Below are 25,016 nucleotides of genomic sequence, written 5' to 3'. Positions count from 1 at the left end.
GGAGGTTTTTGGGTTGGTTTTGTCAGCACCAGCCGTGCAGCGGACGGGGCCAGGCGATGCGAGCCTTCCTGAGGAGCTCAGAGGGCTGCTTCGAGCTGAGCCCGCGCACCACGACCATAGGCAGGCACCCGGCGTCCGACATCGTCCTGCGGGTAAGGGCGAGGTGGCAGCCCCCACACACGCCACAGTGCTGCGGGTGTCAGGGATGTACCGGGGTCCGTGGGGGCTCCTGGCTTGCTTACCCCAAGGAGAGGGGGGCCTGACCGAGGAGTAACCAAACCCGAGCTGCCCTCCGGCAGGTTCCCTGCTTGCCCGCTGATTGCCTGCTGCCAGTCCCCAGGTGTAGCGCATCACCACGCAGCCCTCGCCTTCATCGCCTGGGACCAAAGCTTTGTCCTTCAGGACCTCAACTCCCCCCACGGCACCTTCGTCAATGGGTGCCAGGTCCAAAACGCGGCTGTCAGGGTGACGGCGGGGGACAGCCTGCGCTTCGGCACGGGGCAGGCAGCATCCTTCCAGCTGGTGGTGGAGGGGGATGCCCAGGTAAGGGGCTGCTGCTGCCGGGGGGGCTGCGTGGGGCTGCCGGGGGGGGAGCTGGGGCTGGCTCCCTGTCTCTACTGGGCGATCCCGGGGAAAGGCCGGGCTGGGGGGAATGAAAAGCCGGAGCTCCCTCTGCTGAAGAAACTCGGCCAGTTCAGTAGGGAAAGGAAAAGCAGGGGGCAGGTTTCCCAGCAGCAACTTGGACCTGGGCAAAGAAAAAAAAAAACAAACCAAAAAACAAAAAATCCCTTGGAGATGGTCTGGCAGACGTCCCTTTCCTCTGTTCGTGTGTTATTTATTGATTAATTGCTCCAACGCTACTTAGGGACAGAGAAACTAAGGCTTGGATCAAACCTAGAGCAAACCAAGAGCTCCAGCCCGGAGGGTGCTTTGCTCAGCACGGGTGGGAGCCACCAAAATGAGCTGTGTGGCACGGGTGGCTGGAGCCACCAAAACGTGCTGTGTGGCACGGGTGGCATGTGGCAGTTGGCTTTGCAGCGCGGCAGAAATCCAGAGCAACTGTCAACTGGTGGAGAATGCAGCCGAACACAGCGGCAGTCTCCTGTCTCCGGGAGAAGAACCCTTTTGGGATATCTGCAGAGGTCATTGAGCCTTTGGGTTACAAACCAGATAAGGATTGCAAAGTTCCAGTGGTAGTTTGGTTATTCTGGCTCTTGAGGAAGCTAAAAAAGCAGATACTGAGCTCCAGCCCCCATGTGTGTATGTGTATCCTGGCAGCGGGGGTCACGGAACCCGGTCGCCTAGCAACACCTAGCAGCATCCCCCAAACAGAACGCGAGTCTGCCAGGCTGCGCACCCACGTGCTGGTCTGGGAGGTCTCGGCAAGGATCCCGGTGGCTCAGGGTGACCTGCTGAGGGCAGAGTTCTCCAGAAAGCCTTGGCTAAGTGAAATCGGAAGCCGCCAAGCTGCACGGTGACGCCGGAGCAGCCGGGGTGCTGGTGCTGGTTAGGTGAAGCTAATACCTGCTGGAGCCGCGAGCACCGGGCTTTCTGAACATGCACGTGTTGGATGTCCACGGACAGCCGTGTTGCACCGTGGTCTAGCAGAAGCCCTGTGGGTGCCTCATCATCACTCTGGGCTCTGCCACCCTCCTCTGGTGGAATTGCTTTGAAGCCCGACCCTGCTGACTGCAGAGTAAATCCCCTCTGTGCTGCACCCTGCAAAGCATCTCGTACAGGTAGGTCTCTCATTTTCGGTGGCATTAGGGGCACATGTTCTAACAGGGAGCAACACCTGGCGAGGAGTCACGTCCCTGCAGCACCTCGGAGTGCGGGACAAGCGCCCAGGAAGGGACAGCACCCATGCTATGGTGGAATCCAGCCGTGGGCAGGCGCCCCAGATAGCATCGTCAGCCAGAGTGATGGGGCTTAGACATGCCCTGGGAGAAGACGAGGTGCTGGAGCAGCGGGAGGCGTGTGCTGGGCTCTTTGGCTCCATCACAGACAGATGCTGGGGTGACAACCAGGTGCTGGGGGTCTCGTGCAGGCCAGGTCCAAGGGCATGCTGGCGGGTGTTTGGTTCAGCCCTTGTAATTGAGGGCTACGCGTAAGCCGGCATATGAGACCTTAATAGTGGTTCATCTCTGCTATGCCGGAAAGCTCGGCTCGTAAGGGGAATAACAGCTGGTGTCACAATTACCAGTGTGACAGGCCCAGTGCAAGGTCTGATAACTGGGATGGCAAGCCAAGAGGGCACTGGGAGGCTTTGGGTCAGCCTGGTGAATGGGCAAAATGATGGGATAGGACTGGACTACAGGCATGTGAGCTGGGAGAGGCGTGAAACGAGGGATTCTGGATGCTGCAAATGGCACACAGAATTAGGGTAGCTAAACCTAGAGAGGGGAAAGAGCTCCAAAGACTGGGCAAACCCCAGTTGTTTCTTTCTATTTCAGCAAAGCGTTTGGGCTTCCTGCTGGGAGCGTGATACTTGGGGATGGAAACAGGAAAGGACTGAAATGCTGCTTCCACTCAGATCTGGGCCGGGGTTTTGTACAATGTAGTGTGTGCACGTTGGGGCTGAGCAACTCCCAAAAGGCTTGCTGTAACGTGGTCTTTGTCCACCGTAGGTGTCCTGTCCCGCCATGAATCATTGCACGACGTGGAGCAGGCCGTTCCCGGCTGTTTTGCAGCCTAAACCCTCCCTGTCACCATCTCCTTCCCACCTACCCTTGCTGGAGCAGCAGCGTCCTCTGAGCTTGCTGGGCAGTTGGTCTACCAGGAGATCTGCCCATGTGCCCCGTCCGCCACAGCAGGAGCAACCCAGCAGATCCTGGGCTCTCAACGTGACCACCACCACCACCTTGCTGGACTCTTCCAGCAGGAGCTTCACGTCGAGTTCAGGTATGCCCCGGTGCCCAGCCCGGTGGGCTGCAGCCTCTTAACGCTGAGCAGCGTGGGTCTGAGCAGAGGTGGGTTTGATATGAGCCGGGGTGTGACAAGTGTCACCAGCAACTGGGTATGAGTCTTTCTCCAGTGGAGCCAACAGGACACCATGTATGGTCCTTGGTGGCCTCTGGGTCAGGAACAAAAAGAGCTGTGACATGCAGAGGGGAATGCCATTGCTCTCACAGCTGAGAGGCACGTTTCCTCTTCCTTTTTCCTTGTGTGCTCAGGAAGGGTGATGGCTGACTTGTATCTGCACTGGTGACCCCCACGCCTATTCCTCTTGTGTTTGAAGGGGTGCTTGTTCCTCCTTCAAAGTGCAGGTAATGCCTGCCTCCTTGGATTTGTCTTGAGTGCAGGAATTGTAGACTAGGTCCATAGCTGATACATGTCGGAAAATAAAGTATGCAACAGCAGTGGAGCAGAGGCAGGGGTTTGGGGAACAGTGCAGCTGGAGGAGACTTCTGCTGTGAAGGTAGCTCACTGTGGCCTGACACGCAGTCCAATGGTTTGCCTGGCTTGGGGTTGGGTGCTTGGGGTGGTGTAAGCAATGCAAAGTCAGCAAGGAAGAACCAAAGCATGGCTGGTGCTGCAGAGCAGGGGCAGCACCCTGCAGTCCCAGCAGCATCGCAGAAAGATGCAGAACTGGAAACTGCAACGATGGTAACGGGAAGGAAGCACACACTCCAAGGTAGCACGTATTCATCTGAATTTTAGGAAATAGGGCCAAAAGGATCCACAGCCCCAGTGGCAGTGAGCATAGCCGTTTGCACGCGGCGAGCCCTGGAAGCATAGCTTCTTTCCGTGGGGCTGGCAACGCCAAACAGAGGAGCCTTTCCGTGCTGCGCCTCTGCAGCCTTCGAGGCTTCTTTGGTTCCCGGAGGTGTATTATTCCTCTCTGTTGTGAGGACTGTTTGCACTGGTAAGGGTCTTTTGGGTGCCACAGAGTTGGTTTGTCTGCTGGTGGTGACTTGAGCTCATGGACTGCGAAGTAGCCTCTGCCTTCCCGTAGGTTTGAGGCAAGCGAGGGGGATGCTGCAAGAAGCGTTACCGCTGCCTGCAAGCAGTTCTTCTGCTGATGTTTGCGGCTGTCGTGTTTCTTTTCTTCCAGACTTTAGGAGCAGCCCAGACAGGAATGTGAGACATTTATGGGGAGCCCCTTCCCTGGTGCCTCGTGATGCGGATTGTGTCTCGCAGAAGGTGATGGTGGGGAAGGTGTGAGGGATGCCATCCCTGGCCTGGCCCTTGGCAGAGCAGGCAATAAACCCTGCCAAATGGTTGTGTGTCTGACCGTGTGTTCCAGCAGGGTGCAGGGGATGCCACTGAAGGGGACTGCTGGGTGGCTGGAGGATGTGGTGCAGTGGGATGTGGGCAGCCAAGGCAAGCAGGTGGCATGCAATCCATGCCCATGAGCTGGTACCACCAGAGCCGGTGTCCCAGCATCTCCGTAGCAGCAGGCTGGCAGACAACTGCCATAATCTGCCCACAGGGTGAAAAGCTTCTGCAACTGGACAAGGAGATGGATTGCCTCTCAGGGTTGGGAACAGAAGCAAAGCAGGAAAAGGAGGTGGTTATCAATCTGCAGGATGAGATCACAGTGATGGCAAAGACCCTGACTGAGGCAGCAATGAGGAACGAGGCAGAGCTGACCCAGAAGCTGGGAGCCATCAACCGAGAGCTGGGAGCCAGAACACATGAGGTCAAAGCCTTGGACCAACAGCTGAGAGCCAAAACAGAGGAGATCAAAGCCTTGGACCAAAAGCTGGAAGTCAAAACAGAGGAGATCAAAGCCTTGAGGGAACAGGTACTGAGTGCCAGGGTCAGTACTGAGCAGGGACAGTACCGTGCCGATACAGGTGGTGGGCAAACACCCAGGTTTTGGGAGGAGCAGCTCGAGTGTCAGAAACCAAGGGAAATGAGGGCAGTGGGATTTTTGCTTTTATTCCAGTTGCTTTGCACATTTGCTTGCTTCCTCTGCAAGCTGACCTTAAAGAAGCCAGTGAATACATGTCCCCTGTACGTGGTGGGCTCTGTAAAGCTGCAGCGGGGAGGGACACAGAAGCTGCACCAGCTTTGGGTGCGGGAAAGGCATGCAAGGTCACCTCGGACACCGAGCTTCCCCCCGGCCGCGGGAGCAGCCTGCAGGGATGCAGCTGCAGGGGTGTGATACCCATCCCAAAGGCCACACAGGCCCATGGAGCCCAGCTGGAAATAGGTGGCTGGGTAAAGGAGGGAGGGCTTACAGTGGCCTTCTCCAGGGGGATGTCAGCAGCAGTGTGTGTGTCACCCACACCTTCTGAGGCCTTGGAAACATCCTGGCAAGCCAGTGACAGGGTCCTCCTGGGTGTCTCCAGGTGGGAAAGGGGCCGGTCCCCACAGCCGGCCTGATGCGTGGTGCACAGGTCAGCAGCTGGGCATCTCCACCAGCCTGGCCTGGCTGCATCCTGCTCTCCTGCTGGGCCTGAAGGAGGCGGTGAAATGCTCTCTGCTGGTCCTGACTGTCATGAAAAGGAGTTTTTCAGCAGCAGGTTCCTGGGGGGAGAAGAGGCGAGATAATTTTGGGGTGCTGTCAGCGTGGCTGCTGTTAGGCTGCCAAGATGAGATGATGTGCGGTGCCTTTCTTTTCTTCCTGGCACTTTTTCTTTCTCTGACAAAAGCCTCGCCCACCAGTCCATGTGCTCTTCTGTGCCCTCCAGTAACTGCTTTGCGAAACCAGTTGCTTGAGCGGTGGGGAGCGTGCTTGTGCCTCCTGCACAGCAATGTTAGCTGCAGTGGATGGCACAGGCTGTTCCCCCATCCCCATTTCCAGGGGGGAATGTAAAAAACATCTTTGCAGAAGAAACGCCAATGGGAGTTGTTAGCGGCTCTGGATCTGTGTATTTGGTAATAAATACATATGTCTGGAGAAGGCGATGAATCTACAGGCGTTTCTGGCTGTTAAAGTGTTAGCAGTGTCACCCCGGCCCAGCCACAGATCACCAGCATGGCTAATGGTGGGAGATGGTACTTCTCCATGCCTCTTATGTCAGGATTTGAGCATGAACAACCAAAGCAAATTAGAGGCAATGCCATTCGAGGCAAGGTGCTGAGTGAGCTGGAGATGCTCAAGGGTAGCCCCATCAGGCCATATCCTGGGAGTGCTAGACTTCCCTCTTCCAGGGGAGCTGTAATAGAGGCAATAAGTGATGCGGCAGGTAACACGGGGGGCATCTGTGTTTTACAGATCATCGACCTGCAGAAAGGCTCCAGCCAGATTTTCAGCCATTCCCTCTATGAAAGAGACCAGGAGATTGGAAGGCTGCTAAATGAGAGTGAGAAGTTGAAGAAGGAGCAGGCTCTGGCCACAGGTACTGTATCCCTGGAGCTCTGCGCAGGGGCATGATGCAGTTTGGGACCGGCTCTTGACAGCGAGTGAGCACTGGCCAAACAGTCCAGGCAACAAGCCACTTGTAGTGGCTCCTGGAAATTGTCCATCCTCTGTGTCTGTGTCCTGCAGTTCTGCGGGAGTTGCAGGCGGTGTCAGACAGGACAGGACAGTGAGGGGAGGGAAGGTGGCAAACGATGGGACCGAGAGCTTTGGTAGGGGGGAAAAAAGTTCAAACGTTGACGGCAGCGCAGGCTCGGAGCCGCTCAAAAGCGGGGCTGTGTGACAGGTGCCGTGGCAGAGACCTGCCTGCCCAAGCTGCTGCAGAAGCCGCCTCAGACCACGAGCCATTTCCAATGCTCGTGGCATTTGGCGGGCACAGGGAATGCCCCATGGGCACGAAATACTGGCTTTTGTACTGCGTTCAGAGAGAGCAGCAAAAGCGTTCCGCTTGTACGTGTTGCCTGAGTTAAGGGTGTGATATCGGTGCCAGGCAGGGAGGAGACATCAGAGCTGTGGATCCAAGTAAGGCAGCAAGAACAGATCCGTAGGAGCTGCTCATCCTCCTGCAAGGCCTCGAGGAGCTTGTTAGTGACACTGTCACAGAGCGGCATCCAGCACGGCATGCCAAAAGCTGACTCGGCTTTGCGAGGCCGCCGGCTGTCGGGGGAGGAGGGCTGCTGGGCGGCCGGAGGGCTTGGCAGGGATGCGCTTGGGCAGCCTCTCACCCCAGCTGGTTTTCACAGGTCTAGTGAGCAGCCTGCAAAGGGAGATTGCTGGGAAGGAGCAGAGGATCCAGCAGCTCGAGCAAGAGGTTGGAAAAATGAAGAAGGAAAACAGAGAAAAGGACAATCAGATAGCGGTTATTTCTGCCAAGGTCAATAGCTCAGTAATTTAGCCTTGCGTACGTGTGAGTGTGGGAAAGCAGGCTGAGAAGGGTCATGCTTTTCCCTGCTGAGGATTGTAGCAGCTCTGTTTGGGCAGCTCTTTATCAGGGCAGTTGGAACCCACAGGTCCTAGCTGCGTGCAAAAAGAATTTGTGGAGCTGTAGCACAGGGATGTAGCAGTGAGGGGGCTGCGGTCACATCTAGGGCTCATGCAACGCCCGACAGAGCGGTGTCACCTTGCTCATCCCCCTCCTTGTTCCACATTCATGTACCCTGGATGTCTGCTAGCAAAGCCCTCATGCTGAGGTCCTCCTGAGGAGCCCTGGAATCTCTGTCTTTATGTGGCTCCCGGCAGCCCAGCCTGGTTTTTCCCTTAAAGAAAGCGGCTTGTGTGGCAGGTTGTTTCGCTGTATTTGCAGCTCCCTCCTCAGCTGGCGTTGCTGCATCGCCTGCATTGTAAGCACAGAGCGGGCGCTGCGTCTGGGCTGGCTGGATAGGCAGGTACACTTCCAGGAGTGATTTCAGGGACTGACTGTGGATTTGAAGGAATGGAAAAGATGCAGAGGTCGGGTGCAGGCAGCGGTCGTGGCACCTGCCAGCCTGTACCCTGCTGAGCATCCTCCCCGAGTTGCTCTCTGGAGACAAATGATGTGGCCCGCTTTGCTGAGGGCCAGCCCTTGAACGGGTGAAAGGGGCTGCGTGGGAGCGCTCGAGCCGCCGTGCAGGGGAGCAGGGGGGACCAGGCATGCCGGGGAAGCATCCTTGTAGTGCAGAGAGGCTACCCAAGTACCCACTGGCCCTTGGTGGCCCACACTGCTCACGTGTAGGCAGAGTGCATGTCCCAGAGCATCCCTCTGCTGTTTCCCCTGCTCCATGGGTGCAGGAAGACCCAGAGCTGGTGCACGCAGCTTGTGGGAAAGGTGCTTGGGGGGGGCAGAATGGGGTCAGTCTCTGGAACACCAATATCCTGAAATGTCGAGCTGCCACACACAGCCTGGCACAGGGATGATTAACCTGGAAATGTTGGTTAACGTCGAGTTCTGCTGACGGTGGGTGTTTGAAAGTAGCATTTGTTTTCCAGCATCCTTTGCCCTCTCCACCGTTACACTGTTCCTCAGGCCAGAGGGCTTTCTCTCTGTCAGGTACCCCCTGCAGATGTTTTTCCTTCTCTCAGCCAATTAAAGCAATGTTTTAATCCAGTCAATTCCAGGCACAGATACTCCAGTGCTCTCAGTGCCTTGATGGCCCCATCATGGGCACTCTGCCACCCCTTGGGCATATGAGCACTCAGCTGGGCCATAGCACTGAAGTACAGCTTGACATTTGCTGCAGAAGTGACAGAATCTGCCTGCCTTAATGATTTGTTTTCCCTGCTTGCTGTTCATTCTAGTGCTCTAGAATTAAAGAGGAAATGAAGCATGAAGTTGAAAAGCAAGAAATAACTACGTGCCGACACGTAAGTCTCAAGTCATTTGGGGTGATGGAGTGCATGGGAGAGCAGCGACACAGGAATGCATCAAGAGAATCATTAACTGGGCATTTTAAGGGACTTGTTTGGAATCCGGCTCCTGTAATAGACGGCACCTAATGTGCATAAGGAACCGGAGGAGCATAGATGCCCATAGAAATTGTAACACTGCATTACAATGCAGGAGGACACTGTCAGAAATGAGAGTGAAATGCCACTTGAAAGCCCATATAACCACAGTAAAACTAGGTTAGAAGACAAAGGCAGGGTAGATGAAATGGGACGGCTGGGAAAAATGTTTCACTTATGGGGTGAAGTCATCCTGAGAGGCAATGCCTGGCTTCTTGGGTGCGACCCTCCACCATCCCGGGACTTTTGCAGCGCATCTGGGAGCTGGAACGTGACATGGACAGGCTGCAGCAGGACATCCAGAAGCATTGTGCTGAGCAGGAGAGCATCCGCAGCAAGCTGGCTGAGAAAATCAAGGTAATCATCTGGCTATGGGGTATGCAGCGGAGGGCAGGCACACCCTGGCGAGCACACAGCAGGTACCTTGGCTGCCTGGCAGGGGTGGCAGAGGTGCGTGACGAGGGCCAGCAGGCCCCAGGAACACAGGCTTGTAGATACAGGCAGGGGGCCAGAAGGCGCTGAGCTCTGCCATGGACCCCAAGGGAAGAAGGTTCCGCCAGTAGCGGGCTGGCCTGTGCAGGCAGCGTGGTGGAAAGCTGAGGATGGATGCTGTCCCGGGGAGCAAGCCTGGGCAAAAAGTGACAGCAAGGTGGGGGGCGATGCTGCAAACCCACGCGCTGCAGCCAAAGGATTGCTGCGTGCCTCCTGGTATTGCAGAGCTCTGCTGGGAGGCTTGTGATGGGAAGAGTGGCGTGATTTTCGGGTATTGCTTTGATATGCAGATGCTCTTGTTATTGCAGGCTCAGGAGGAGCTGGAAGCAGCATGTGCCAAGCGAGCCCTGCAGCTGCAGGAGATGGGGCGCAGGGAGCACCTGCTGAGAGCCACCATGGGGCAGGCCAAGGAGCAGGTAGGGGGCAAGCGGGGGGGAGCAGCCTGCCGCTGGGGCTGTAGGCAGCACATGTAGGGGTCTCCTCGTGGGGAAGGACATCATGTATGAGTGCAGGGAGGGAAATGCAGAAATGAGCACCGAACCCTGGCATGGGGCTTAACTTGTCATTGGGTGCGGTATAATAGGCTTATCCAGAGGATTTGTGTAGGCGTTGTAGAAGATGTGGTGAGTTTAATGGGATACAGAAAGGCGCTGTACTCTCTGTAATCCCAGTTAGGCTGCTCCGGACCAGTGTGAACGCTCCTCTGTGCCTGGGTAATGCTGCTCTGGGCAGGCACGGCTTTTTGCTGGAGAACATTGTGCTAGTTCATAGAACCACAGAGCGGTTTGGGTGGGAAGGGACTGCACAGAGCACCCAGCTGCAGCCCCTGCCGTGGGCAGGGACCCCTCCCCCCAGCCCCAGCTGCTCCCAGCCCCGTCCAGCCTGGCCTTGGGCACTGCCAGGGCTGGGGCACCCACAGCTGCTCTGGGCAGCCTGTGCCGGCGCCTCGCCGCCCTCACCGGGAGCAGTTTCTTCCCAAGATCCAACCTCAGTCTCCCCTCTTTCAGCTTAAAGCCGTTCCGGCCTTGCCCTGTCACCACGTGCCCTCATACAAAGCCCCCTCCTGCTTTCTCGTAGCCCCTTTATGTACCGGGAGGTGCCCCAAGGTCCCCCCGGCGCCGTCTCTCCCCCAGGCTGAGCAGCCCCAGCCCCCTCAGCCTGGCTCCGCAGCAGGGGGGCTCCAGCCCCCGGTCACTGTGTAGCAGTCCAGCCTGCACCGACTGCCTTTCAGGAGGAAATAGGAACCAGCCATGGGGCAATTCCTGCTAGAGCGCAGGATGGATCCACCACCTGGCTCAGGCGGGCTGTCCTTTGCCATGTATACCGGCCCTGTCATCCTAATCCTCCCGCAGCAGCGGAAAGGCAGCAGGGGATGCTCCGGGGTCACATCGTCCCTGGTGGCAGGGACCCGACAGTCTCCCCTGCCGGGGTCCAGGTGGTCACACCGCACGGCTCATAGGCAATGTAAGGGACGGGTGAATCGCAGCACCTGGCTGCCCGGGGGCTGCGAGCCACCAGGGGCATGAAAGGAGGGGTGTCAGGGAACCCTGGCCAAGGCACGCGGTGAAAACGGTGCGTGAGCTGAGCAGTGTCCAGAGGGGAGGGCAAGAGCCTGCACAGGGCCTCGGTGGCAGGGGTGGCAGGCGCCGGGACGCCCTTTGTGCTGGTGTGTGCGGGGTGGGTAGAGCAGGCGGCAGAGCTGCTGTCGGTTACTGGTGATTTTTGTGTTCTGGTGTCACTCTCTGCTGTAGCTGGAGTCCTTCAAAACCCAAGTGATGCAAGCCTGCTCTCCGGCAGCAGCAGGGAAAGACGTGTCAGAGCAGCAGGTGAGTTTGGATCCCAGTGCACAGAGATGCTCGGTGCCTCCAAAGCCCAGTGTGGCTCGAATTGGCCATGGTGCCTGCTCCCTCCACGGTAGTGCTGGTAGCGTCCGAGCCTCTCCAGATGGTAAATTGTGCCACAGCTGTCCCAGCTGTTCATGTGGAGGAGACACAACCCTTTGGTCCCCCAAAGCCTGGATGGGGTCAGGGGGCTGCAACAGAGAGGAGCCCAGGAGTCTGGCGGGACTCCCAGTTTGTGGCAAGCCTTCATCACTGCCCACGGAGACGATCTGCCGTCCTGCAGCTGCAGACAGGTATTAGCACAGCGCCTCAGGCTCCTCTTCCTTGGCCTGCTTTTGCCAGGTGCTAGAGAAGGTCAGGCAGATCTCCAACAAGAGCCAGCAAAGCCACGAGAGAGAGAAGTACCTGCAGGAGGAATTAAGCTCCAGGCTCTCTGAGGAAAAGGAGGTGTCTGCCAATCTTGAGCTGTTCCAGAAATCCCTGCAGGAGCTCCAGGTCAGTCCTTTAAATACCGATGACAAGCTGGCAGTCGGGAGATGAGCAGCACAGGGCAGGTTTTTGGCCTGAGGCTAGGTCAGAGAGCAGATATGCCAGTGCCTCAGCACCAACCAGCGTGCAGCTCTCCTGAGCAGTGAGAGGTGTGTGTAGCCCCTAAAAGCACTGGTGGGAAAGAAAGAGGAGGTGTCACAGAAAGGGGCCTCCCCCGGGCCTGCAGGGAGCTGGTCCCACTGAAGATGGTGACCCTTGAAGCAAAGTGTGGTACCCAAGTGCTCCTGCAGTGGTACCCAGGAGATGTGCAGAGATGCTGTGTTAGCTGCCAACCCCCAGAAGCCCACGGACTGTGGCAGCTAACTTGTTTCATCGCTTGTGTTTTTGCCCAGACTTGCCTGAAGAGCTCCTGCAGCAGCCACAACCTGCGAGAGGAGCTGAAGAGGCTGGAGGCAATGTGCCTGCATCCCGTCATCTCAGCCCTCAGGGCAATGGTGGTGGAACTGGCACGTGTGCCCCTAACCTGGCTGGAGGGTATGGAGCAGCTCCTGGCTAGCGTGGAGGTGGACCTGCACTCCTCTGGCAAAGGTCTGTGTCCCGCTGGGTGTCCTTGGGAACACAGCAGCTCTGGGTGGCATGTCCTAGCCAGCCAGCCATAGAGAAGAAAGGCCAGCGTGAGCCATCACTGGGGGATGTCAGGCGAGGTGGGCAACAAAGAAACGCACTGGGGCAGCACTGGGCTTTTATCCCCTGCCACCGTGGCACCGGCTGCCCTGTGTAGCCATGCCGCCCATAGGGGTACAGGGGGGTGTCTGTGAGGCTGCCGTGGTTAGCAGGGTGGTAATGGGAGCACTGGGAGCACTGGGCAGCAGCAAGCCATCCTCAGTTCTTGCGGAAGTGTCGGGCTTAGAGGAGACAGGGGTGATGTGGCCTCATGGGTGGCGGTGTGTGAGAAGGGCAAGTCTCCCATGGGAAGAGGCACCCGGGTTGTGTGCGCAGCCGAGCTCCCTTCCAGCAACATCTGGGCAACAGCCGCAATGTCCCAGGGGTGGGAATGTGCCACGGCTCTAGTAAGCGCAGAGGGGTGACACTCGACTGGCCCCTCAGAGCCTTTCCAAGGGAACCTCGGAGCCTCAATCCTGTAGCCAGAGGCTAGCGAGGGTCTCCGGGTTTAAGGCAGAACTTGCCCACGGATGCCTCTGTCCCCAGTAGCGGGAGGGAAAGCCCGGCCAGGTGTGTGTGTGCTGGGCACCCAGCGAGCGCAGGGGGTGGCTTTGTGGGAAGTCAGTGGCAGTCCCTTCTCCTCCCTGCTGCCTCTGGAGGAACGTGGACTCCCAGCATTGGGTGAGGAGGGTGAGGGCCTGAGATGAAGGTCAGCAATAGCCCAAGGGAGTCGTGCAAGGGGGCAAGCAGGTGGTGGACATGCTGCATGAGCACCCCGTGCAGCAAGCCTCCCTCGGCTTTTGCAGGGCTGCTGGCTACTCTTGAGATGTTGCTGGAGAACAGCCAGGCGGCTGCACAGAAGAATCAGATGCTACAGGTACAGAAATTCATCTGTATGTAAAGCGAGGTGGTTTGGGATCTTTCTGCCGGTAAGCACGACGGTAGCCCACAGCAAGCTGGTGTGGGGCGCGAATTGGGAAGGTACAGTAGCAGAGGTCCCGGGGTCTGCAGTAAGTGCAAGGCAATAGAGAAGACAGAGCCCACCATCAGCGTGTCACTGCCTGTGTCCCTCGTGCAGCCAGGGCGGAGGGCAGTTCTCTCTGTTGGGAGTTGTTTGGGAGCGAATGGATGCAGGAGGTTTACATCTTGCCCCGCTGTTGTGAAGATGCTCCCCTGAACGCCTCGGTATCCACCATTAGGTGCAATTAGAGCAGCAGCGGGAGTCGCAGGCTACTGAGCTGCAGGAGCAGATGAAGAAGCTGGAAGCAAAATATGAGCAAGACCTACAGCTAAAAATCCAGCAAATTATATTGGAAAAGGACAAGGAGAGCAAGGAGGTATGGAGGCGCGGTTGCTTGTTAGGAAAATGCCTGTGGTGTGGGAAAAAGAGGTGTCTGGTGAGAGGCAGAAGCCTCTAGCTCCGAACTGCCTGGGTGCAGCCCCAAGGGGCTGGCTGTGGACGCTCTTCGCTATCGATGCAGATGATGGGAACTCCCCGGAGTACGCAGGGTGGAGCTGGGGAGCACCCATGGGTGCCAGCAGGATGCACCAGTGCTTGGGAGAAAGCGCAAAGCAAGGAACATCATCCAGAGTTGTGAGCTTTGTAAGGCATTGCATGGTCTGTAGGCAGCAGCAGGCTTCCTTGCAAGCCCTTTGCTCCCTCCCTTCCCCGGGCTGAGCTCCTTTCAGGGCTGCTTTGGCTGGGAAAGGTGATCTACCCCCCCCGTGGAGCCGGGGGGGCACCCTCAGTCCCGGGGAAGGCCAGGTCATGGAGCCGATGGTGCTGGTGAGGGCATGGTGTTAGTCAAGGCGGTTTGCTGCGTGTCATGATGGGGACAGCATATCGTGGGGTCTTGCAAGGCAGTTTCTCGCGTGCTTCTGTGCCTGTCGTGTGGGGAACAGCTGTTGCCCAGGGCTGGGTTGCCTAAGGACGCAGGTGAGGAGCAGCTAAGCGGCTCCTTGTTGGTCTTTTTGCTGTACTCCCTGGAGTTGCCTTGTGTCCTGCCAAGCTTTTCTCCCATAACGTGCCCCTGCTCCAGAGCGGGGACCCTCTGGCGGGGTTAATCCCAGCCGGCAGCCAAGTACCACACTGCTCGCTCCTGTCCCCACCTCAGCGGGACGGGGAGGAGAATTGGGGAAAAGGTAAAACCTGAGGGTTGAGAAGAACAACTTAATATTTTAATAATAATAACAACAACAATTGTAATTAAAAGGGGGGAGAAGGGGAGAAGAATGATATCCAAAGGGAAGGGGGAAAACCCCAAGTGATGCACAATGCAGTTGGTCACCCCGTGCTGAGCGATGCCCAGCCAGCCCCCAGGCAGTGATCGGCAGACCCCAGCCAACCCCCCCAGTTTATGTACTCAGCGTGACGTCCAGCAGTGTGGCATATCCCTCTGGGTAGTTTGGGTCAGCTGGCCTGGCTGTGTCCCTTCCCAAGTCCTGGTGCCCCTCCAGCCCTCCCGCTGGCAGGGTCTGAGGGACTGAAGAGTTCTGGACTTTAACACTACCCAGCAACTACTAAAAACATCCATGTGCTGTCAACACTGTTCTCCACCAAACCCAAACCACAGCACTGCGCCAGCTACTGAGCAGAAAATGAGCTCTGTCCCAGCCGAAACCCTCCTGGCTGCTTTCCTCAGCGGAGTCGAGGTCTTTTGCCGAATGCTACAACTTTGTGCTGAAACTGTGGGCTCTCAATTCTCAGATGCTGGAGAGCACTGTTGCCAAGGAGAAGGCCCAGTATGAACAAGCCGTGGAGGAAGGACAGAAGAAGATCCAGGACCTGGAGACCCACCTGGGAAGCCTGATCGAGGTCAGTGGCTCGCATGGTAAAGCAGAGCTGCTCAGGCTCAGGATAAAGAACCGTGAAAGCGCTCTGTCGTGTGCTGGTCCGCTTGGCCAGGGGCCATTGGTGGGCTGTGGGGTGCACCCCCACCTCCCCAGTAGGCAGAGATGCATCTCCACAGAGAGAACGGTGGATTCCACCAAGTTCGGTAACTTAATTGCTGCCAATGTCCTCATGCAGGAGGTAGCAAGGCGGTCCGAGGAGCTGGAGGTCACCAACGGCAAACTGAGAGCAGCTGAGCTCAAGCTGGAGGAAAGCACCAAGCGAGAGGTAGCTGCGACCACCCACGCGTGCAGGCGGAGGACGTAGTATGGGGCAGGGTTTCGGTGGGGAGGGGTTCCCTGGGCCCCACAGCCCTGAAATCCTGCCCTTCCCTCTGTCCTCCCGACTGCCCGCCGGGTGAGAGGATGCGGATCGCGATCCCAAAGGAAAAGTGAGAGCGTGCACCTTGTTTCCTAGGCGGCCTTGCGGCAGCAGGTACTCACACAGGATAAGCAGCTCCGGAGTGTTCGGAAGGAGAATGAGTTACAGCAGCAGAAACTGCGGGAAGAAGCAGCAGAATATAAAGAGCAAAGCAAGCAGCATACTCTGACCATTGTGGCTTTAGAGGACAGGTTGCTGGAGACCAAGCAGCAGCAGAAGGTGCTGGAGGAGGAAAAAGCAGCACTCGTGGAGAAACTGGAAGGTAACTAAGGGCTGCGTGGGATGAGTGGGTGCTGGGAACCTTCTCGGTGAAGGTGGGATTGGTGTGGAGAGGGAGCAGGGCTGTTGCTGCTATGGGAAGCGTTGTGCAAGACGAAGGTTTGCCCGCATGCAGGACAAGCTCCGTGGGTCCCTGAAGAAAGCGTTTCACAGGGCCTCGCAGTGCGTCGGTCTGTGGCTTTGGGAACTGGTGGCGTGCCACAGCTGTGGATGGGGCTTCCCTGCTGGAGACGGGCTCCTTGCCCTCCCAACCAACGGGATTGGGGTGCTTCGGGGGGCTGCCCCCTGGCAGAAGCCCCCCCTAGCCGGGAAGGGTGGAAGGAAGTGTCCAAGTGCTGTTGGAGCAGCACTCTGAGAGACACGGGTTTCCAAAACGAAAAAAAAAAAGGTGTCCTGCAGGCTTCAAAGCAGCAGGCCAACATCTCTGCATCACCGAGAAGTAACCAGCCTCTGTTCTGTGTCTGTAGGATTTCAGAGCACTGCCCACGAGTCGACACTGGGAGCTCAGCTGGAGGCCTGTCTCACCACCGAGGCACATGAAAATCTGAGGTGAGCGGCGCTTGCCGATGGGGGGCTGGGTCTGGGGGCTTGGGGAAGAGCCGTTATCCCTCGGGGGGGGGCTGGAGGGAGACCAAGGGGCTGTCTGCGCCGATGAAGAGTCCTTTGGCTAGACCGAGGGGGTCTTAAGTGCAGGTAGTGTCCAAGTGATGCTGACCAGCGGGTGAGCCATCTGCTGCCCGCTCCGGATGGCTCCGGGTGGGAGCGAGCGGGCAAGTGCGGGTGCCCCAGGCAGGAGCCCAGGGGACCGCAAGGCAGCTGAAAACATTAAGTGCATGGATTAATCGTGGGGTGCGGATTAGGGGGGCACGCGCAGGGTCTGTGAACTGAGTTGTTTGAATGAACCGTGGGATTTGCAAGCCTCTTTCTTGGGAACCTCAGGAAGGAGCTGGCAGCAGCGCAGGATGCGGTCCTGGCCCGGGATGCTGCCATCAGCACACTAAGAAGAGAGCTTGCGGTGGCCCAAGCCAGGATAGTGGACATAAAAGGTGAGTGAAGCGTGCTGCGGCATTTCCATCTTCCCATCCACCCCTTGTCCGAGCAGTGATGTGGGCAGGTGGTAACGGGAAACAGACGTCACCATCCCAAAGCGATGGTATCATTCTGCTCAGGGCAAAGCCAGCGGTCTGTTCCCTTGTTCCCTTCAGGGAGGCGACTTCTTCCCAGCCCCTTGGCTAAATGATAGCAGCGTGACAGGGAGTGAGGGTCCGTGGGTGCAGAGCGGTGGATGAAACAGGGTCCCTCTTTCTCCAAATCCTACTGGTGAGCTCCTTGGAGGAGCTCCTGAGTCAGCGGAGTGGGGTCCCTGGGTGGGCATGCCCGTGCTCTGGGGTGGCTTTGGAGAGCGGGCGGGAAGGAGCCGGAGCCTGACAGTGATGGCGTGGGCACGGCTTGTGCTCGCTGCCTGTATGGTGAGATGTGAACGCAGGGATGGAGCCAATGAGGAAGGTAAGGAGGGGAAAAGGCAGCGAGTAGGGAAGCACTGGTGAGCCTGTTCTGCAACCTGAAGGCAAATTGCCGGAGGCAGCAATGACTCTGGTGTGCGTCTTGCTCAGCCGTTTAGCAAAGTGGGGTCTGCTGGCCCGGCTGGGGATCCCAGGGGCACTGCCGAGGGCAGGGCCAGGCTCCGCGGGGACAAGCCCTGGCATGGCGAGGGCACACTGGGAAAAGGGAGAACTGCAGGTCCCCTGGGGCTGGGTGAGGAGACAGTCAGAAACCGAGGAAGCTGCTGTGTGCCCAGGGGAGCTGTCCGAGGAGCTGAAGGTGGAACAGGAGTGCAGCCAGGCCCACCTGAAACACCAAGAGTGGGAATTGTCCCTGTTCCAAGAGAAGCTATACCAGATGTCCAGACTCATGGAGAAGAAGGATAAAGATCTGCAAGTGGCAGCTGAGGAGTTAAGGTATATACACTGCCAGGACCCCAGGTGTTGCAAAAGCTTCTGGGTGGAAAGAGCCATGTGAGAGCATCACACTGGAGCTCAGCAGTGTGATCTCTACAGAAGCATCACATGAACCAAAACCTGGTGTTTAGTGGCACTCGTGCCAGCAGGCAGATTGCTGAGGAGTTGCTTGTACTGAAGGGGACGTTCCCACCCAGGCAGTGGTGGTGGGCAGTGGGTGTGTGGGATGCTGCTCTTCCCAAGTTGTTTGGGCGACCTTCTCCCATCACAGTGGCCCACAATGGTCTTGTCTCTCGGCCCAGGCAAGCCAAAGCCCACTGCCAGGCACTGGAGGCTTCCTTGGAAGAAAGGGTGGAAAAGGCAGAGGATGCTTCCAGGAGACCAGCACAGGCAGCCAAAGCCTCCAAGCAGGTAAGTTGGCACAGAGTCTGCCAAGCTCTGGGTGTGCCGAGGGTACCACGTGCCCACACAGTGTTTCTCCCGCACCAGCGCTGCTGCCAGCTAACGAGTTGATGTTTGCACAGCGCCTTGGAGCCGTGAAGCATTGTGCGTGCTCATGGCTGCGATAATTGCTAATTAGAGGGGATAGCAGCGGGTGGGAAGATCTGCAAGCACTCCCTCCTTGTCCCGAACTTGCTGAGGATGCAGCAGCAGGCGGAGGGCTGAGGGTGCAGGGGCAGTGCGTTGCAAGGGACAGGAAAGGACGCTCCTTGTCCGCCTGCACCAAATCCCTGCTTGATTTCCCGGTGCTAGAAACGGGAAGAACGCAAAGGCGGTTGCAGCAGCAGATGGAGGGACTGTAGGATTCGTACAGCCTGTACCACCACAGTGGCAGACAGCGTGCCAGCGAGGCAGGCTGGACGGAGGCGGGCGGCCAGGCGGTGACTCACAGCCAGATGACGAGCGGGGGGTCTCGCCCGTCCTGTGCCACACGTGGTGATGGGGTGGCAAGTGTGGGAGGCTGGAGGGGCAGCCTGGCCCTAGCAGTGCTGCAGGGACTGGCAGCCGGACCTGAGCGCGCTGTTCGCAGCCCCCGCTAGCTGTCTGTGTGTCTGGCTGTTGGGCACAACGCAGCCAGCTGGATGCGGCTGGACCAGGGCAACACGTGCATCTGTGGGCACGGGTATAGATTAAAAGAGAACGATGCATGAGAGAGTCTGAGCTCTGGCCACGGTGTGTAGCACAGTCTTGGTGCGTTGAAGATGGGAAACACTCCACAGTTGTGGAAAATGTCGATGTGGCTGTTGGGAGCCACGCATGGTCCCTCTCCCGGCTTTTGTGGGGCTTATGTCCTGCAGCAGAGCGAGAAAGGGCTCTTGGATGCTGCTCCTCTGCCCAACGAGCCCACGGCAAGATGCTCCGTGGGCTTTGCTCTTGGCCAGTGCCCAGTGGGCAGCATCTGCCAGTAAGGCTGCCTCAGAACCAGGGGTCAGCTGAGCTGGCGTGGAACCAGACCCAGGCTGGGCTACTTCTTGCAGGGGCTGCAGCTGGAGCTGGTCAAGCTCGGCACGAAATGCCGAGGCCTCAGGCATGAGGAAATAATCCAGCGCCAACAAAAAGGTTTGTCCGAGCTGCGGGCAAGAGTGAAGATGCTGGAGAAGATGCAGTCATCAGGTAAGTGTGGCTGTCCCTGTAAAGGGAAGGTGCATCTGCTGGCTTCGGCAGAAGCTGGGATTGGTGCCAGCAGAGCACATAAAGTGACGGGCTGTGCTGGGGGCTCGAGCTCTTTGCTTGCAAGCGGCTCAGGCTTTGCCTTTGCGAAGTCAGCTCTCCCATGCACGTGTGTGTGCGTGTAACGCACACAGGTGATGGGAAATCACCTCTGAAGCACCCGCAGCATGGCTGTGGGCTTTAAAAAGGCGCTCAGCATCCTTTGCGGGCATCATGTGCCAGTAAGCTGGTACAGGGGAGGAGGTGGCATTTGCAGGAGCCAGCAGAGGCAGCTGGCAAAGGGGTTTGCAGCAGCAGCTGCCAAGAAGCCAGAGCGGGGTGCAAGCAGGCACCTGCGCTGGGGTGCTGCTCACCTCAAAGCAAGACAGAGCAGCTGTGCCCCAAAGGGACGGAGCCTTGCTGCGGTGCTCTCAGAAGCTTGCAAGTGCTGCACACTGTCTGCTCACCCTGCCTGCTTCTCTGCCGGGCCCTTGCCACCGTGTGCATCTGTGCACCCAGAGCAGCATGGAAAAGCAGCACTTTTTTTGGTGAGAAGCAACAAGTAGAGTAGCAGTTTGTGGTGCTGCCATCTGATGAACAGGGTGGTGTCCCACTTAGTTCTGTAGCGAGAGCAATGCCCAAACAGCTAGCGAGGTGTGCAGGGGCGGCTGGGGTGGGCTTTGCTCCACAGCCTGCACGTCTCTCCGTGCGCTCTGTGCAAGGGCAGCGTGGCCAGCCTTGGGGCGGCTGCAACGTGAAGGTATGAAGCTGTGGTGTGTCATACTGAGAGCAGAACGATGCAGTGACTCTGTGTTTGCCCACAGCTGCCACGCAGAATAGTTCATTGCCAGTGGTGGTCCTGGAAAAAGATTTGCCAGAGGAAGTATTTTGCAAGATGGGTCTCAAGAAGAAGCCAGCAGAAGCACCAGGAGCCAAAGTGAGCAAGGTAAGAAGGCACTTTGTGGGTCGTGGGGCTGGCAGCTGCCTTGGGAAAGTATTCCCTGGGTTAGGGAGGGGCAGGCTCGCAGGGATGCTATAGCAGCAGCCCAGGGGGGAGAGGGAGGTATAAAATCTGGCAGGGTGGGAGGTGCAGCCTAATGGAAGGCAGCACTCGCAGACCCGGGGCAGCTCCTGTCTGGCCCAGCAGCACTGGTGTAGCGCTGCTCGGGGATACCACAGGCTGTGTGGGTGGGAGGCTTTGGACCACGGCAGTGCCGGGGTGCTTTTGCTGTGCGGGGAGGAGGAGGCAGTGGAACCCAAAGGCAGGTGGTCCAGGCCACCTTGGTCTTTCCTCCCCTGCACAGGTTCCTGGCCAGCTTCCCAATGGGGGCTCACAGGGGCCTGCCAGCCTGGAGGCAGCTGAGGAGATGGACTTCGGTGAGAAGATGGTATGTTGGCGAGAGACACGTGGAAAGGGTACCCCACGTTCATGCAACGCAGGGTGTTTTGAAACACATTTCAGAAGGAAGCAGTCAGCATCGGGGTCCCCAGGAACAGCGTGTCACAGGGCCCGGGGTGTGCTGGGCATCTGCGGGGGGGACATCTCAGCACCCCAGGGTGCACAACAGCGTGTCCTTCTCCCCTCTCTGCCCAATGTCTTCAGGGATATTCCTTTGGGCAGGCTTTTGGTGAGGACAGAGACCTTTGCTGACTGATGCACCCGCTAGAGGAGGCACAAGGCAGACAGCTGCCAGAGGAGGTGGCCACCTCCACCCAGCATAGCGGCTGGGTTGCGTGAGTGGGTCTCTTCCCTCAGAAAAGGGTGTGGAAATGTCCAGCAGGGCAAAGGAATCATCTTGGGAAAGGACAAAATCCCACCCCAAAGAGTCATGTGACTGGGAATTGACCGCCAGGTGTGACAGGGGCCGGTCATGCTGCGGCGCAGTGCATCATCCCCCGGAGCGCCTCGTGCGTGCACACCGAAGGCACGGGGAGCTGCAGCCAGCCGGCTGTCGAGGCGAGCTCTGAGGAGCTTGCCCAGGGGAAGCCCACGTGGAAACGGAAGGGGAAGGCATGTGGCAGCTTCCCGGTGACATTGCCATTGTCATCTCCTCCGTAGAGCAGAAAGAAAGCAGATGGCTGAGCAGTGTGCTGTTAGGTGGTGGAGGAATTGGCAGGCAGAGTAAATCATGCATTTCCTTTTGTGCCCGCAGTACCTTGATGCAATTAGAGCTCTGGGAAAGCTGATGGAGATGAAGAGGCTCTCAGGAATGCAGCCTTTGAAGAACCTTCCACAGGAGAAGAGGGAAAAAGCAGGCATGCAGAGACAGCAGGACCTGGAGCTGCTGTATCACAAGGTCAGGAACCTCAAGACTTGCCTACAAAGAAAAGAAGAAAGGCTGAAAGATTACGAGGCCAAAATAAAACAGCTCAGGTATGGAAAGGCGAGGCGGCCGTTAGCCCCAGGTCCCGGGATGCAAAGCCATGTGGGATGGGGGAGCGGAGCAGCACGGCCCCTGAGGCAGGGCACGTGGTGGGCACAACTGAAAACCAAAGCGGTGGGAGAAATGGAGACGTGGCCCCTCGGTGCTGCGATGGTGCTGTGCGGGGTGCTGTGCAGCTGAGCAGCATTGGAGTGGTGATGGTACAGAGTCCCGAGCCTGCGGTGGCCAGACCCTGGGACACGACAGTGGGTGGCCCGGCCGGGGCAGCAGGAGGCAGGTGTGGGAGCTGATGGGAAGGGCTGTCCGGACCGAAGGCGATGCTCCCGCACCAGGTTATAGGAGCAGGGTGGGACCCATGGGTGCGCTGGTGCCATGGTGTAGAAGGTTATTTCTGGGCTGGTGTAAATGTGCTGCCGTATTCAAAGGAGGCTAGAGGTCTGATAGTGATCTCCAAGGCGGCAGCCGCCCAGCGTCCCTGTCCGGGCTGGTCCGCCAACAGAAGGGATGGAGACCAAAAAATCAGAGGCAAAACTCTGTAATACTCGGTTTGGAGTTTTAGAAAGCAGGCATTCCTTATTTTTTGTGCCGGATGCACAGAGTCTAAGTTCCTCCTAATGTGCATCCTGACTTTATTCACCGTTTGTCTTTACATCGCCAATCTATACAAGTTAATGACATTTCTGAGAAACTATTGGCATATTCATTACAGCTCCATGAACCACATACCATATCTACATGTGGTCTAATGGGTCAGGGGTCCTCTGGTGGTTGGTTGGGACATCTTCATCCTTTCTTCATCCTCTTCATCATCTTCCTCTTCTCCTGGCCCTGTTTCAGCACTCTGGGCTCATGTCTTGGTTTTGCACCGGTTCTTACCTACTAGTAGCTGAACTACACAACGCAGCGCTGCATGGCGATGTCATGGCTATGTTAGTTGCAACATTTACAGTTAAGCAGAGCAGTAAAATTCCTCCGGTATCAGGACCACCGCCATCAGTAAGGGGTGCCTGGGGGCGGGCGTGAGGAGGGGGAAGCCTTGAAGAGGCAGCTTCTCATCCATGGTGTAAGGCATAGGAGCAGGGAAAACGCTGGCCAAAACACGTGCAAGGTGTCAGCTGCTCTGACAGCCCGTAGTGTCACCCCGTGGCATGGGGGTCTGAGGTGGGGGGTGCGCACCGTGTGGTTGTGCTCCACAGCCATCGCCTCTGGGCAGAGCCCCGCCTGGGGGTCGCAGCTCAGTGGGGGTGACAGAGCTGCCCCCCATCTGTTTTGCACAGGCTGAATGAAGCATCCCTGCAGCAGTGCCGGGAGGAGGAGTCCAAGCTGAAGGATGAAGCCTACAGGGAGGCAGAAGAGAAGGTTCTGCTGCAGGAGACTCTGGAGAGGACACAGATCCAGCTGACCCAGGCAAAGAAGCTGCTGCAGGAGTCCAGATGGCTGAAGGTGAGAGCAGGGGAGTGGGTAAGTGCAGCCCCCTGAGGGCACCTGGAGTCCCGGGGGGGCAAATATCCCCATGGCCAAGGGTTCAAAGGCAGCTCACAGCGGGCATTGGGCAGCTCTGAGCTCAGCGAGGCACTGGGAGCTGCCTCCGCCCCGACAGTGTAGGAAGGCACAGAGGGTGTGCGGCACGGGGGATGCGCAGCACAGGGGATGTGTGGCACGAGGGATGCACGGCACGGGGATGTGCGGCACAGCCACAACATTCGCCTCTTAGTAAGAGGCAAATCCTGCAAGCAGAAGGCAGGTGACTCCTGGCATTATCCCGAGCCTGGCAGGGGACAAGGACAAGGGGCCTCCGGGCTGTGCCGGTGCTCCCAAAGGCAGGAGCGATGCCCTCCGCTTGCTCGGTTACAGGCCAGGCAGGGTGAGCAGGCACGGAAGTGTGATTTTGCTCGCTCTGGGGTGACCCGCTCAGGCAGTGTTCGGTAACCAAAGAGCAGGGGGTTGTGGCAAGAGACCCCCAGAGCCTCAGCAGGCTGGAAAGGTGCAAGAGCGTTGGTGGTTCTCAGGGCACAGTGCCTGCGTGGGGCCCCTCCGCGGCGTTTGCTGCAGCCGGAAAGGTGGAGGAGCCCAGTGTGGAGCCTCGGCAGCAGCCACAAGCCCGGTGTAACGTGCCGAGCTCGTGTCTGTGACAGGCTGGGCACAGGCAGCGGGGCTGGCGCAGCTTCCCGGGTGCCACGGGGTGGCTGTGCCCTGCTGCGGCAGCGGTGGCTGAGGGGCCACCAGGTGAGGAGCTGGGTGCTGCGGGCCAACCCAGCTCCTGCGCTGTGGGGGCATGTGGGGCAGTCCCCACTCCATCTGTCAGCGACCCAGGGGTTTTGAGCTCTGCTGGGCGTTCCTGAGCCGTGGCAGTGGGTTTGGGCGCTTGGGGGGAGGGAGAAGGGAGAAGGACATCATGCAGCCGTGCCAAGCGCTGCAGGTGAGCGTGATGTGACGTTCAACCTCTCCCTGTTCCGCAGCCTGCAGCCAAGAAGCCTTTCTCAGGAAAGCCGAAGGCCAAGGAGTTCGTGGCAGCAGCTGTCCAGACAGGCTGCGCGTAGGACAGGCACTGCAAGTGAGGGTCTGCGGTGGGAGCAGGTCCCCACGCCGTGGGCTCTGTAACGTGGGGTGGGGTGCGAGGCGTGGGCACACCTTAAGGACCCTCCGTTGGTATCTTGTACCTCCAGGCATGCCAGCGGGTCAGCGCGGCACCTGGGACTGGATTTTCCCACAGCACATGGATTGCCCAGTGCGGTGGGCTTATGGCATAGAGAAGGTCTGGATAGATGTCAGTGTATATGCGATGTGTGTACATATGTATTCATATAGATAGATAGACACCTGTGTCTGTGTGTGTGAATACAGCCCGGCAGCTGCGCGGGGTCTGCCCCATCGCCTGCCCACTCTCCTCCAGTCGTCGCCCCTTGCGCTTGTGACCCCAGTGCCCACCAGTCCCGTGCTGTGGTGGGCAGCTGGAGCATAAGGCTGGAAACACGGTCCTCCAGGAGCGCAGGGCTGCGGCGGTGGGCTGCGGCGTGGGGTGCAGTGTGGGGTGGGGAAGGGGAAGGGGAAGGGGAAGGGGAAGGGGAAGGGGAGCAGGAGCTGTGCCCGTAGGTGATGGCTGGAGCGGGGAGCAAAGGCTGGGCTGGGTGGGCTGGGGCAGGGCCATGTGCCTACCCAGGCTGCTGCCCTCGAAGAGGGGTCTGGGGGGTCTGTCAG

At 58.2% G+C, this 25,016-nt stretch overlaps 1 protein-coding gene across 1 annotated transcript; it reads left to right on the top strand.

Moving 5' to 3' along the window:
* Positions 1-24,597, top strand: FHAD1 (forkhead associated phosphopeptide binding domain 1). The gene is made up of 28 exons (XM_056331534.1): positions 1-152; positions 334-543; positions 2,811-2,901; positions 4,055-4,143; positions 4,433-4,747; positions 6,167-6,290; positions 7,054-7,184; positions 8,585-8,650; positions 9,044-9,148; positions 9,592-9,699; positions 11,035-11,109; positions 11,467-11,619; positions 12,006-12,201; positions 13,083-13,153; positions 13,476-13,613; positions 14,984-15,091; positions 15,305-15,394; positions 15,584-15,809; positions 16,294-16,375; positions 16,766-16,872; positions 17,625-17,784; positions 18,087-18,195; positions 19,263-19,398; positions 20,259-20,380; positions 20,739-20,822; positions 21,588-21,808; positions 23,096-23,261; positions 24,278-24,597. Exons 1-28 carry the CDS (start codon positions 57-59, stop codon positions 24,356-24,358), a joined length of 3,660 nt encoding a protein of 1,219 aa, XP_056187509.1. The 5' UTR covers positions 1-56; the 3' UTR covers positions 24,359-24,597.
* Positions 24,598-25,016: the final 419 nt, after the last annotated feature.

This window comes from Falco biarmicus, chromosome 3 (genome assembly GCF_023638135.1).
Source record: "Falco biarmicus isolate bFalBia1 chromosome 3, bFalBia1.pri, whole genome shotgun sequence".
Lineage (NCBI taxonomy): Eukaryota > Metazoa > Chordata > Aves > Falconiformes > Falconidae > Falco > Falco biarmicus.
This window is presented reverse-complemented; position numbering and strand designations above follow the sequence as displayed.

Bases quoted from the DNA above. Each gene is read 5' to 3' on its own strand.
- FHAD1 (XM_056331534.1), top strand. From the start codon at position 57: ATGCGAGCCTTCCTGAGGAGCTCAGAGGGCTGCTTCGAGCTGAGCCCG. The intron at 2,902-4,054 runs GTATGCCCCGGT...CTTTTCTTCCAG, and splicing joins GAGCTTCACGTCGAGTTCAG to ACTTTAGGAGCAGCCCAGAC. The intron at 16,376-16,765 runs GTGAGCGGCGCT...TGGGAACCTCAG, and splicing joins GAGGCACATGAAAATCTGAG to GAAGGAGCTGGCAGCAGCGC.